The sequence below is a fragment of the Fragaria vesca genome, linkage group LG7 (genome assembly GCF_000184155.1).
Source record: "Fragaria vesca subsp. vesca linkage group LG7, FraVesHawaii_1.0, whole genome shotgun sequence".
Lineage (NCBI taxonomy): Eukaryota > Viridiplantae > Streptophyta > Magnoliopsida > Rosales > Rosaceae > Fragaria > Fragaria vesca.
In genome coordinates this window covers 12571011-12585017 of record NC_020497.1, presented here as the reverse complement: position 1 = coordinate 12585017, position 14007 = coordinate 12571011, and the positions used below count along the sequence as shown (strand labels likewise).

Sequence of the window (14007 nt, the reverse complement as noted above, 5' to 3'; positions counted from 1 at the left end):
ACATGGGGAGTGAGGCATAGTCATCATATAGCTTCCGCTTGTTAATTTATCATGTTTCCTTTCTTCCTATTAGTGTTGCTCTGAACCTATAAACGGTTGGATATGAGATTTGTGTAGATATTTAAATAATTGGGAGATGTTGTGATTTGGGGCATGAAGGCTCCAGGAGTTTAAGGTTGGATTTGGTTTATCAGAAGTGTATGCAGGTATTATTAGGAAGGGTTGTCCATTTTTTTTAAGGGAGGTTCTGCCGATTTTTCGGTAAACTTTCGTTGAAGGTGTTCCCCGCAGGATTTACTTCGGGTTTCAGGGTGAAATTTGGGATGGGTTGTGTCAGTAAGAGTCCATCCAGAGTGAGGTAGAGCCATTTTAGGGGCGAAGGGCAGCTCATAGGGCACTACAGCAAATTGATCCGGCTCAGGTAGACCACAACCTCTCTTGCAAAACGACACTAAAGCTAGTTCAACACTCCTCTTCGTCCAAGCTAAAGATGACATTGGAAGCACACTTGTTGGGACTGTCACCACCTCTAGAGCTGGTACCGAGATCGGTTCAGTCACCGGAGCAGACCGAAATCGAGCTAACTACACGACAAGATCAGCAACAAAAATTCCAAGGAGAGAGACTGAAACCTTCGGGAAATCAGACAGACCCCATATCAATTTCTTGCAGCTTTAAAAGGGTTGAAGGCAGTACTTGGCAGCTACAAGAGAACCAGGTTCTTCACCCCAGAAGACGACGCACCACTTAGATCCATAAATGGTTTCGAGACCAGACTAAGGTTAGGGTTCGATCGGTTTGGTTTCGGACACCCTAGTTGCTCCTCTATATCCAAATAGAGTCGTCATCGACTTGATTTCGATGAATTGGTGTCAACACTGGCTTACCAGTGCAACTGGAATCGGGATGGATCATCATGGCGCACACCCTGTAAAAACCAACAGTCCAGTCGTACTTCAGTTGAAGTTTCGCTAGAAACCTCCTCGATCCAAACTCAAAGGGCAGATCCCCAAAGGCTTCCTTGAAATAATTGCACAAATTGTGCAAAATGCTAACCCTAACCTTCGATCTGTGCTTGATTTTCAGTTTGTTGACATGGTCCACAAACCCTAGAGTCAGACCAATCTTCTCAACCGCCTCCTCTGTGATCAAGGCATCTGGAAACCCCTTGATTTCGATCCACATCGAGAAAGACTCAATAGGGACCTGAGACACATCTTGAAGACCATCATATTTGACGAGAACAAATTGGGATCTGCCATAGAACTAAGGACCTCCATACAGGATGTTATCCTTGTCAAGACCCGCCCCGAATTTCACCCTGAAACCCGAGGTAAATCCTACGGGGTCCACCTTCAAGGAAAATTAACCGAAAATTCGGCATAACCTTCCTTGAAAATAGACAACCCTTACCTGAAAAATCCAACTTAACACTTCTATAAACAAACATCCATCCTCAACACCTGGAGCCTTCATGTTCCCTAAGTTCATCATATCTCCCAATATAACAACTACTCAGCTAAACTAATCCCACAACCAACAATAACCAACATTAATTCACTAACTGGTTATCAGAGCATATCTAAAGTTAAACGAAAAACAATGACTAAAGAATAAGCAAAAGCAGCCTCTGACTATGCCTTGACTCCATGTACGCTCGACCTCGAATAACTTAGCCTGCAAACTGGGCATTTAAAATCAAAGGGCCCAGGGGAAAGTAATTTAAAAACGTTAGAGTGAGTGGACAAAAATAAATTCAATAACTTAACAATTATAAAACTTATATACTTTCCCACTTTTCAACTTTTAAAACTTAACAGCATGCAACTTAAACGTCCTTAAAACTTTAAATCTAAAATCACTTAATAAAGGACAAACCAGCCCTGCTGGTTAATTAAAATAGAAATCTCATAAAATGAGATAAACCAGCCCCACTGGTTAATCAAATATATTACTGAGAAGAATAAAATAAGGGGAAGAGTTATCACCATGAAAAAGGAGCCTCTAAGACTCGGGTCGATGCCTCCCAGGCTATAATAGAGTCCCATGCTAAGCGCTCAACTCACATATGATGAGGACCGCTAATAATGGCTAGCTAACTAATAAATATAAATACCGATCGGTTGCCTCCCAGGCTATAATAGCGTCCCACGTTAAGCGCTCTACTCACATATGAAGACGACCGCTAATAAGGGCATACTAGCGACTCACATATGATGAGGACCGCTAATAAGGTTAGCTAGCAATAATCAATATAAATCAACCCTATATTATGGTGATTAAAAACATACGAAATCACTTAAATCCAATAAACTTCCCTAAAATCACATGAATGGTACGGTTCCCAACCGTACTTGAAAATCATCATAAGATATTATAATAAAAGTCAATGACGTGTCTCACACGTCATAATCTTCTCAAATTTATAAATATAAGCGAGATTTCAATATCAAAAATAAATCATAAATAATAATATCTCCACTTGAAAATACTCACTAAAATATTCTCCAAGTCAAAATCATTATGCCTCAAATAACAATTAAATTATGATGGAGAACTACCGAAAATCCCATTTTCGGAAATCTTTTAAAAATCTCGAAGTCCACCAATAAAACCATTATACTGAAATCCGAAATATATAAGGAATATCCAAACTCAACTATCAAAATAATAATCCGAGCTTAAATCCATAAATCATGACCAACACTTAATCAATGCACCAAACTCAAATAATTTTTCAAGATCAACTCATGAGCTGAAAATTATAATATATGCTCGGAAAATAAAATGATAGATTATAAAATCTTGCATGCATATTTATTTAAAACCAAAATGTCCACTCACAAATTTAGGCATAAGCCCGACGATAACCGCATCGCCACTCAAGCGAGATTCCCTTTGCATCCTGGCACAACAACCATGCTTAGAACCAAACTTCAATTCCAAAAAATAAATACGTGAATAAAAACATCTAACTCTCTTCCGTTTAACCCACTACTCTTAATAGGGTTAAACTCGCCGGATTCACACATAACTCCACCACAACCTTAATTCATCAATTCTAACATTCTATAATAAATACCAAGGAAATCCAACGGCCGGATTTTCATTCTAATAACCGGCAAAATCCTTGATCTTTTTAAAAATCCCAAACCTTATCAAAACTCCTCCAAATATTCCAAACTATACTTCATTAGACTCCTCTCATTATAACAAACCCAAAAAACTTAAAAAACAACCTCCAAGTGGCGGCGTTCGCCGGCAGCGGCGGCTGACTCCAGCGGCCCCCAATGGCTACCAAATTTTAACAGCATCTTCCTCTCAACATCCCAAACAACTTTCATAACTATCACCAAGTCCAATTTCAAGCTTAAACATGCCAATCGAACAAAAACACAATAAAGAACCCTAGAAAATTCAAACCTTCGATTCTCCTTACCTACCTCGAGTTAGGATGTATCGTTTTAGGGGTTTGCTGCACAAGAGGAGAGCTTCCAAATGATACTAGCAGCTCCAGCTATGGTGGCCGGAAAAGGGAGTTTCCGGCGAAAAACCTCTGCACACAACCGCGGCTTCCAGTCGCTCTTTCTCCCTCACGGTGGCGCGACACCACCGGCCAGCTACCCAGATCAGCTGAGTATGAGCCAAGCTTCAAATCCCAACCGGTATGGCGGCCTAACTCCGCCGGACGGCGGCGAACCGAGGTGGAGAAGGCACCGGGTCGGGAACCGAGCGGGGGAGGAGAGAGAAGTGAAAGTGAAATCTGACTTTTCACTTTTGACTTTCCACCTTTGACCCTTTTTATTCCTTCCTTCCCGAAATAGTAACTTTACATTTTACACCATAACTTTTACATACGAACTCCGATTTTAACGTATAGTATGTCCACGGATTCGTATTAATGTCCTTTACGACTTCCTTAAAGAAATTTTCCCAAAATAATTTTCCTACAAAAAGTCAACTCCAGGGTTCTTTAACAGTAAACGGTTACTTAAAGCGGTGAAAGACCAAAGTAACCCAAAAGTAAATAACCGCAAATTGACTTAAGAACCGAGATGTGACAATTCTAGTCTTCCGCTCTATTGAAGAGCAACACAAATCGATCATCTCTTGCACGCATCTGGAGGCGATTCTGGAGATCTCATACTGAGGTTAGAGTACCGATAACCGCATTCTAATCTAAGACCTTTCTCTTGAGGGTGAGAAGATGGCCTACATCAAAGAACTATTGCGGAGCCGGGGTAGAGCGAGTGACGCCGACCAAAGGTCAATCTCCATCGGGAAGAGCTAAAGAGGAGGCAAATCTCTATGAGACCTCGTTGGACCTAGTGCCAATGGGATTGGGGTGCGAAGCAACAACGTTTGGAGAACCTTAGGAGAAGCCAGAGAAACCCTAGAAGATGTGGCTAACTATAGATAACAAGAGAGTTAGACAACTAGTCGGATTAGGTTTTTGTTTGAAACGATGATTGTTAGACTCTAATAGAATAACAAGCGGTAAAACCGTTCGAAAGAACGATTTTATAGAGCTTCAACACCTATACTAATAGAATAAGATCCAAAAGCCCCAATACACCCACTTGATAGAATAAAACACACTTGTTCAACAAACAAACTAAAAGCCCAAGCCCGATTGCCCGAAGCAGGAAAAAAAATGATTCGTCATAGCTAAAGAAAACTTGAACATCAATCAATTAAGGCCCTAGAAACCTAGACCCAAACCGAAGACTTTGGGGCCCAAATCCAGGCCCCAATTCTTAAGAAGTCCCAATCCCATAACCCTACACCAGCCCTACCGACATCTTGAACCTTGGCAGACACAAGATCCCAGATTTGATTTGGATCCATCGGAGAAAACTATTTGATTTGGATCCATCGGAGAAAAACTATGTCATCCCCGTCATCCCCATCATCCTTGAAAAAAAATGCACGTCCCCACGAGAACCAAATGAGGTTGCAGCAACCCAAAGCTTGCCCTAGAGAGATTCGCGAGACCGAGAGGTTCGTCAGCCGATAACTAGGATCAAGAGCGACATAATACAAGTGATTTGGATGGGAAAACCTTAAGTTGGCTTGTTGTGAGAGAGTGAGAGCTCTGATGGTTTACATAAACTCGAAAGCCTTATAGTAGGACTGGATCAGTGTAATACCCTGGAAATTTAATATTAGTTTCTAATTTTATTTTTGGAAATTATTTAAGTAAGAGTTGTATGGATTTCTGGTTTAGTGAGTGGACTAGAAGTAGTCGAGTTTTTATTTCCTTGAAAATGATTTATTTTGAAGGGTCAAGAGTTGACTTTTTAATCTGTTGGGTTTCTCGGAAAACTTCCTTCACGGAAGTTGTAGAGCACGACGATACGAGTTCGTAGACACATGGCACGTGTAAAACGGACTTCGTATATGGAAGTTATGGTCAGCAGAAGTTCGTGGTTTTCGGAAATTTTTAGTATAACTATGAAAAAGTTATAGGGTTCCCTCAGTTTTTTTTTTGTCCCACATCACTCTCTCCTCTTTTCTTCTCTCCCGCCTCACCTTCAGTATCCGAGTTTCCCAGTCGACCCGACCCGGACCCGGTTGACCCGACCCGGATTTTTCGGCCACCTCCGACCGACCTAGACGTCGGCACCGGTCGGGTTCTCTTCCTCTCCTCCGTCCGAGCTACCTTGTGGTGGTGACTTACGCCGATTCAGTCCCGAAGTGGTGACCTGAAGCTTGGAAGTTCGGCTTAGAGACCGGTCGGGATTCCCACCTCCGGCAGCGGCGACGCAACTTGGAAAAGGTCGGGATAGGAGCTCCTTGGCGACCTGGTTCATTTTCCGGTGGTCTTGAAGCTCGACTCTCGGTGTGGAGTGGTGGTGGTGAATTCCAACTTTTCCGGCAAGTTTCCGGTGATTTCCGGCCGATTCCGGTCGAACTGGTTGGACCCTCAGGTATAAAAGATGCTCCTCTCTCCTCAATCTACAAGTTTAATGTGTTGAGTTTGCCCAAATTCAGACATTTCGTGGTGGCGCGTGGGGCCCACTCGCCGCCGCCTGTGGTGGCGTGTCCGGTAGTGTCTGGGGTGTTTTGTGGTGCTGGTTAGATAGTACTCTTTGATACGAGCGTGTTGATATGTGGGTTGTAGGTTTTGGTTATCATTATTGCATTCTAGGGTTTCCCCGTGGTGTTAAGTTTCGTTCGTTTCATTTTTGAGTAAATCCGAACATGAGAATCTGGTTAGTAGTTCTATAGGATGTGTTGGACGTTTCGGCGACCTTTTAAAGGTCAAGGAGGAAGTTTTGTCTCAAGTGGCAAGCTCGTGGGTTAGGACTTGAGTTTTGGTTCGAGTCGGATAATGTTGTTTTTCATAGTTGCTAAGGTTAACGTTTTTGTTAATAAGTGACTTGTGGGTGTGGTTTTGTACTATATGTTTGTGTTGTGCGTGCGAAGACGCAGCTGGATTTGAGGTGAGTAACATCTCACCAAGGTCCACTTTGGGACCAATTATTTATAATTAATATGATGATGATTGTGATGTTGATTTTGAAGATGATTATGATGATGATAATTGTTATGGTGACGATTTTGATAATGATGATGATGATAATTGTTATGATGACAATTATTATGATGATTGTGATGTTGATTTTGGTGATGATGATTATGATGCAATTTTTATATTGTGAGTAAATCTCACATGGGTTCATAAGAAACCGAGTTTATTTTATAATTTTATTATTGTTAGTTGTGAAGTTGTCCTTTAAGGAAAATGATTTTTGTTTTAAAAATAAATGAGTTTGATCATCAACGCTTATGGGTAAGTGAAAATATATTTTCTGGTAAAATAGAATCTTTCAAAAGGACTTCCGATCATGTGATATTGTGATGTTGAAATATGGTTGTTGATATATTATTCTAGTGAGAATATATATGTCTTCGTTTATATAAATATATCTAGGCGGAAAGATATAATTTATGAAGTGTTCTTGTGTTGTTGTCGATGATATATTTTATATTGTGAATTGTTGTTTAAATATTCAAACCGGGTTCCAAGCCTTTAATCGGGTGATTGGTTACGGTTATGATTATATTATTAATTTATGATTTGATAAGTGTTATGATGGGAGAGTATTTGAATGCGTGCCTTAGTGTGGTTTTGCGCATTAGTTATGTATGTGTGTGCCTTAGTGGTGATTCTTAGATTAGGAGCCTTCGTGGTGGACCGGGAACCAAGCCTTAGCCGGGTGATTGGTTACGGTCAGTATAGAGCTCTAGTCTGTCAGTCGGTACTTCATGGGGGATGACTAAGTGTTGATGAACCCATGAGTACGCATTGTTGGTTACTTATGGGGGATGACTAAGTGTTGGCGAACTCATAAGTAAGAGTAGAGAAATGATTGTATGATGTTCTTATATGTTGTCTTTTAAAATTCTTTGTTTTAAGTATTTCCTGAACTATGCCTTTTTGCAGAATTTCATTTTGATTTGTTTGATTGTGAATTGTTGTGTTTCCTGTTAATTATTTGTTTCATTTATGATTTTGAGTGATTTTGAATTATGGTGTTTTTCTTAATTGCTTCTTTTGAATTCTCTTGTTTTTAGGTGATTCCTGAACTAAGTTATTAATGCAGGAATTATCAATTTTAATTATATGTGATGTTGGGATTGTTGAATTAATATTTTGGGAGTTACTCATACGAGCTTTTAGTTTACCGGGTTTGTTGTTTACAACCCGGTGCACCAATTCATGGTGTAGGGGTTAGACCTGCAGGTGATGATCAGAAGGTTTGAGGCAGTGGCCTAGGAGCTGGGTTTTTGATGATATACATTTATTTGTATTTTATGGTGGTTGTTTTGAAGCTCATGTGAGCGAAGTAGTTTATTACTAGACTTTTGAAAGTTAATGTAATTAAGGAGATTAAGTGTTTAACTCGGTTGAGGAGTTAATTTACATTTACATTTACAGTATTTGTTTTTAGTTTAGAATTTGTCAAGCAGGTTGTGGGATATTAAGATTTTGAGTTTTATCATGCCCAAATTTTTGCAATTTTATCTTTCGAAAATTGGGGTGTGACAATCAGGTTCGATCATTGTTCATCAGAAATATATACCCAAACAGGATTTTAGAGGCATGAGTTTACAGTATTTGTTTTTAGTTTGGAATTTGTCGAGCAGGTTGTGGGATATTAAGATTTTGAGTTTTATCATGCCCAAATTTTTGAAATTTTATCTTTCGAAAATTGGGGTGTGACAATCAGGTTCGATCATTGTTCATCAGAAATATATACCCAAACAGGATTTTAGAGGCATGAGTTTATATACTTCCCGATTTGACACCATTTGTGCATCGGAGATCTGAACCTACATCGCCTTTATACCGTATGTTTAAAGCTAACCAAGATACACGAACCTACAACTAAAAAGCTAATTGTTATTGAAGGAGATTCTAGAAAATTATAGAACCAAGAATTAGTTTATATAGTAACTCTACAAGATATTAATTTACATGCCACATAAAGATTACGGCAGGAGTTATTATAATAGTCAAGGTAAATATGACGAGCGAGACGTTTGTCACGTAATCTGCTCGGTGTATTTTTTTATTTTATACCAATAACATGAATGTGTTGTGTTGGTCCATATTATCATATCAATATTTGTAACAACTTAACCACATGGCCCTTTAGATGACATATTTTTCTTCTATGTAAAATGACCACCACCAACATTCACCCCATGTCACCATGGATAGTTTAAAATTCTAGATTTATAATTTGACCCATTGTTATATGTGTATTAACCAAGTGGCCCACAAATCGCTGTTAAAGGAGCCCGAAACGACACGAGAAATCCCAAAATTGAAAATAAAACGCACAGGCACAGAGAGGGAGGACCCTGTTTCTATCTTCGTGTCTCCCCTCTCTTCTTCGTCATCACAGTCACCCCCTTTACCTATAAAACCAAATTATTTTCCAAAATATAAACTTTAATTTTTATTTATATATTTTCCTCGCGAAGTAAAAAAATTTAGGAGGGGCGAGATCCCTGAACACCAAAAAAATTTGGAAATCTAAAATCCCCTTTGTATCATCGCAATATGGCATTTCACGTCGCTTGCCCAATTACATGGTACGCTCCTTCTCTCTCTAAAACCCTCTCTCATTTTCTCTCTCTAAAACTTCTTCTCTGTTGTGGTGTTCAGCCGGCGAATCTGCTTCTGCCCGCTAGGGTTTCCTCGATCCCTCGCCACCGCGAATTCCAAGGCGAGCTTCCTCGACGAGGTCATCAAAGTCCATCAGTTTCTCAGCGATCCGTCCGGAATTAGGGCTCGCGACGACGGCAGAACTGTCCAGGTCGTTGTTCCCAGAGTCGCGCCGCCGCCTCCGCCGCCTCCTCTGCCGGTTCCGCCGTCGGTCGTTGGGGATGCGGTGGCGGCGACGGTTGATGAGGAGTCGGCAGCTGCGGCCACCGCGCAGGCCAAGCGGGCCGCTCTCCAGCGCAAGGCTGCTGCGGATATGGTGGCCGCTGAGGACTTTGCTCGCCGCTTTGAGTCTGGTGATTTGTCGGTGAGGTTCTTCGAATTCAATGCTTTTGAATTTTGTGTGCTATGCATCTGCTTGTTAGAATTTTATGTTTTTGGAGTTACTGGCTGTAATTTGGAGATAATTTTTGGGTTGTATTTGTGCGTAGATGAATGCATGTTATGTGAGTTTCGAGTTTTTGTAGAGTTGATTGCGAAATAAGGAATCTGAGATTATATATGGTACTGGGAAAGTGGTTAGGGAGTGGATATTAGATTTTGACTGTTTCGGCTAGATATTGACTTGTAGGTTTTTCAGGCTCATGCTGGTTTCCCGCAATGAGATATGCTTCTGATTTACCAACCGGGAATTTTTTTGAGTAATAGGGGTCCATTTATTATGATACATGACATGTTTGTATTTGCAGGCAATGCGGTTAAGATGGTTGAGATATGGACAAGTTCAGTCAGTTTTTGGTTCTCTTATAAAGGCCAATAGGATTGACTAGGAGAAAATATGAGACATAGGTGAAATTATTGTAGTAAAGGGTGAGTCTAAGTGGTTGCAGCACTTTTAGCTGCAAAAAAATGCAAAAAGCTTTGAAGTAGCTTCTAAACGTAAGAACCCAGAGTAGGGTTTATACTCTCATATTATAACCTTTAACTAAGATGCAACTGTGTTTTTTCCCTGACTATAGAATTTCCCAGCTACACACTCAAGATGCCATGCTATGAAAAACTCCAATTTATATGCTTTGATAAGGAATAGAACATTATGTTGAAATGCCCTTACCCGCTTCGGGTTATATTGACTTTATACCCCATTAGCTTTAGACACAATATGAGACCAAGCAAGTTTTTCTGTTACTTGAATGGCATACCTCCGTTTAGTTGCAAGTTTTTTAGAGTATCTGTTGTATTTGACATGTTGGGGCCTTCTTTTTTTTTTTTTTTTTTTTTTTCCGTTATAACCTTATTGTTATGACATACTTGTGCCATTTAAACCTTTTCATATAGTATCGTGATTTAGATGAAAAAAATTTAGCTGTTAAATTCTTTTCGATCCTCTGCTACTCTATCCCCCTACTCACCTCTTTTATTTATGTTGAAAATACCAACTTTTCATTCATTTCTTTCTTCCTGTTATCAGGACACCTCCAAAGGAGTTGTGGGAGAAGAGCAGGGTCAGTCCAATGTTATGTGTCGGATATGCTTTTCTGGGGAAAATGAAGGAAGTGAGAAAGCAAGAAGGATGCTTCCATGTAAAACCTGTGGCAAAAAGTACCATAGGAACTGCTTGAAAACTTGGTCTCAACACAGAGGTACTAATAGTTCCCAAGCTTTTGTAGGAGGCTATAGATCTGACATATTAATGTAATGGAACTTCTTTGCAGATCTATTTCACTGGAGTTCATGGGCATGCCCGTCGTGCCGAATATGTGAGGTAAATGAGTGATTTGCAGTACTCGTCCATGTTGTTACATGTATTTTCTATTCAAGCTCCTACATTACCTTTTCAGTGTGTCAGTATTATCTGTTATTGTTGGTCTACGAAAGTAATGTTTCCATATTGCATGCACACCCAATATGGTGTGTTTTCTAGTATCCTCCTGATATGCCTTCGTTTATATGTATGTTTCTTTTTCCTTTCCTATTTTGATCATTGCTCTCTTATATTGTAACTCTCATAACCCTAAATATTTGTAGGCATCCTAATAATATGATCCATGATAAATGAAAACAGATTAGTCTGATGCCTATACCTAAAATTAGGGCTTTTGGCCACCACTACATTCTGTATATCCCTCCACTTGGTCTATTATCATAGGCTATAAATTGTCTCTTAATAACACTTCATGAGGACTTATTCATTTAATTTAACCTATGATTCTTTAATAGATTTCATTTTATACCAAAGATGCCATATTGTTTGGTATGGGCCAATGTTCCTGGTATTCGGTTTCCAAAGAGGCACTTCTTAACCAGGTGCCTATTGCATCATTTCTCCAGGTATGTCGAAGAACAGGAGATCCAAACAAGCTTATGTTCTGCAAAAGGTGTGATGGTGCTTACCACTGTTACTGCCAACATCCTTCACACAAGGTGGGATGCACTACATATTCATGATTTCCTATCTTTGGTTGAAAATATGCTTATATTTGTTCATGCATGTTGCAGAATGTTTCTGCTGGGGTTTATGTATGCCCAAAACATACAAAGTGTCACAGCTGTGGGTCAAACGTGCCAGGAAATGGTCTAAGTGTTAGGTATGTATTGTTACTATTTTGATCTATTAATCTTTTTCTTTGCCTACACTGATGATAAGATGATTGTTATTGTGATATTCTGATTTAGTTCAGTTGGTAGTATCTTAGTTTTCTGTATTCTGCACCTTCTTAGATTCTGTCCTCACACCATGCCTATTATTATGTTCTGTGGTATTAGTGTTTGGCATATGGCATAGTTTCTCTATGTCGTTGAAAGCCTTCTAAATTAGGAACATGTTATGGGCTCTTTAAGTTTCTTACTGTTATCACCCAGTTAGCTAACTTGGGAGCACGTCATAGACTTAAGCTTCGCTGGTTAAATTGACAGGTGGTTTTTGGGATACACTTGCTGTGATGCATGTGGACGATTATTTGTTAAGGGGAACTATTGCCCTGTTTGCTTGAAGGTACTATATATTTCTGTAGCCTATTTTCCTGAGGTGATTTGTTTTAATTGACTTTTATGATTTTTGTTGCATTTGTATGATCAGCTAATTATTATTAAGAGCTACGGTATGTATGTACTAGTGAGGGCCTTTCCATTGAGGGATCCCTATTTTTGACTATTTCTAAGGATAGGGCATTACACCAACTTCCCGATCAAATTTTTGCATCTACTCCGTTCAATTCATTGGGTTATATGAGTAGATTATTTATACAAATTTTCAGATAATTTAGTGATCGTTAACCCATTCAAAACTTCAATTTATTTTTAATGATCTTGAACGGTCCAGGTTTGATATAAAGTGTGTAACTTTTTGTTTTAATCTCAGCCATCCAACCTCATTAAATGACAGATCCAATGATGTGAGCTTATCCCTAAAAGTGACTAAAAATAGGGATCCCTCAATGGAAGGGCCCTGATGTACTAGTTAGTTTAAACAATATATCTTATTTTTTTAACCATCTCATTGGAATATGTCCTCTTTCTACACTCTTGACTTTTTTTGGTTTTGCCATTTTATAGGTTTACAGAGACTCAGAATCAACACCTATGGTCTGCTGCGATATTTGCCAGCGTTGGGTACATTGCCATTGTGATGGGATCAGGTTGATTTATTTTTATACTAACAAGTACTCTGCTTAGTCTCGTCCTTTGATTTCGCTGGTTCTGAAGGATTTTTTTTTTTTATCAAGAAAATGATTGATCATCCAATTTCAATAGGAGATATGATTTCATTTAGTGGAAAGTAATGGAATGACATATCATTCTGTAATTTCATTTAGGGGAAGAGAAATTCGTCCGAATGGTATACGAACTTTTGCGCCTTATAAACTTTGGTATATCAAGTTTTGAAAATATCAAAACGGTATCTCACGTTTCCATCTGACCTAAAATTGGCATATATAGCCATTAAGATGACCACTTTACCCTTGAGTTCTCTTTTTTTTCTTAGTTTTTTTTATATTTGTTTTCATATTCCAGAAATATTAGAAGAGGTTCTGGAATTTGATGATTTGGGTTGGTCTTTATAAACTTGAAGAAGATTGAAGAGAGGAAACATACAGAAGTTCAATTGTTGTTGTTTTCGCTGACAGTCAAGGATCTTGTTGTTGCTGTTGACATTCAAGGACGATTGAGATGAAGAACTGATTAATAGCAAGGAGAAAATGACGAAGAATTTTTTCTCTACGTTCCTAAAAATATAAAAAGCCAAAAAAAGAAAATTGGAATATGAAAACTAAGAAAAAAAGAGAGAGAATTTAATGGTAAGTTGGTCTTTTTTTTTGTCTGAGGGTAAATTAGTCATCTTAATGGCTATATATATCAATCCTAGGTTGGGATGGAAACATGAGATACCAATCTGATATTTTTAAAACTTGATATACCATAGTTTATAAGTAGCAAAAGTTCGTATACCATTAAGACGAATTTCTCTTAGGGGAAAGTAATGGAATGACATGTCATTATGTTCACTCTCTCTCGTTACTCAGATTTCTAAAGCCTTAGGTCTTGCTAGCAGGCAAATCATATCTATTATTTTGCATTTATGTTAAATGAATGTTTTCTGCTCGGGCCTCCCTTCGATCCTTATATAAACGCACAATTATTTTTCGAATATAGTATCAGTTATTTTCTTTTATTTATTTTTGTATACTAAATGTGTCATTTCTTTTTCCAGTGATGAAAAATATCAACAATTTCAGTTAGATGGAAATCTCCAGTACAAATGTGCCACATGTCGTGGAGAGTGCCATCAGGTCTGCTAAATTTAGATACCAGTTTTACTCCCCCCCCCC

The 14007-nt window shown here is 38.9% G+C and overlaps 1 protein-coding gene across 1 annotated transcript in view; it reads left to right on the top strand.

Annotated features, from left to right (window-relative positions):
* Positions 1-9076: 9076 nt before the first annotated feature.
* LOC101290897 overlaps positions 9077-14007 on the top strand; it is an 8129-nt gene continuing 3198 nt past the window's right edge. Inside the window, exons 1-9 of the mRNA XM_004307167.1 lie at positions 9077-9108; positions 9182-9545; positions 10650-10821; positions 10894-10943; positions 11510-11602; positions 11678-11766; positions 12095-12173; positions 12734-12816; positions 13890-13968. Coding sequence (XP_004307215.1) covers positions 9077-9108; positions 9182-9545; positions 10650-10821; positions 10894-10943; positions 11510-11602; positions 11678-11766; positions 12095-12173; positions 12734-12816; positions 13890-13968 — 1041 coding nt within the window. The remainder of the gene's footprint in view (positions 9109-9181; positions 9546-10649; positions 10822-10893; positions 10944-11509; positions 11603-11677; positions 11767-12094; positions 12174-12733; positions 12817-13889; positions 13969-14007) is intronic.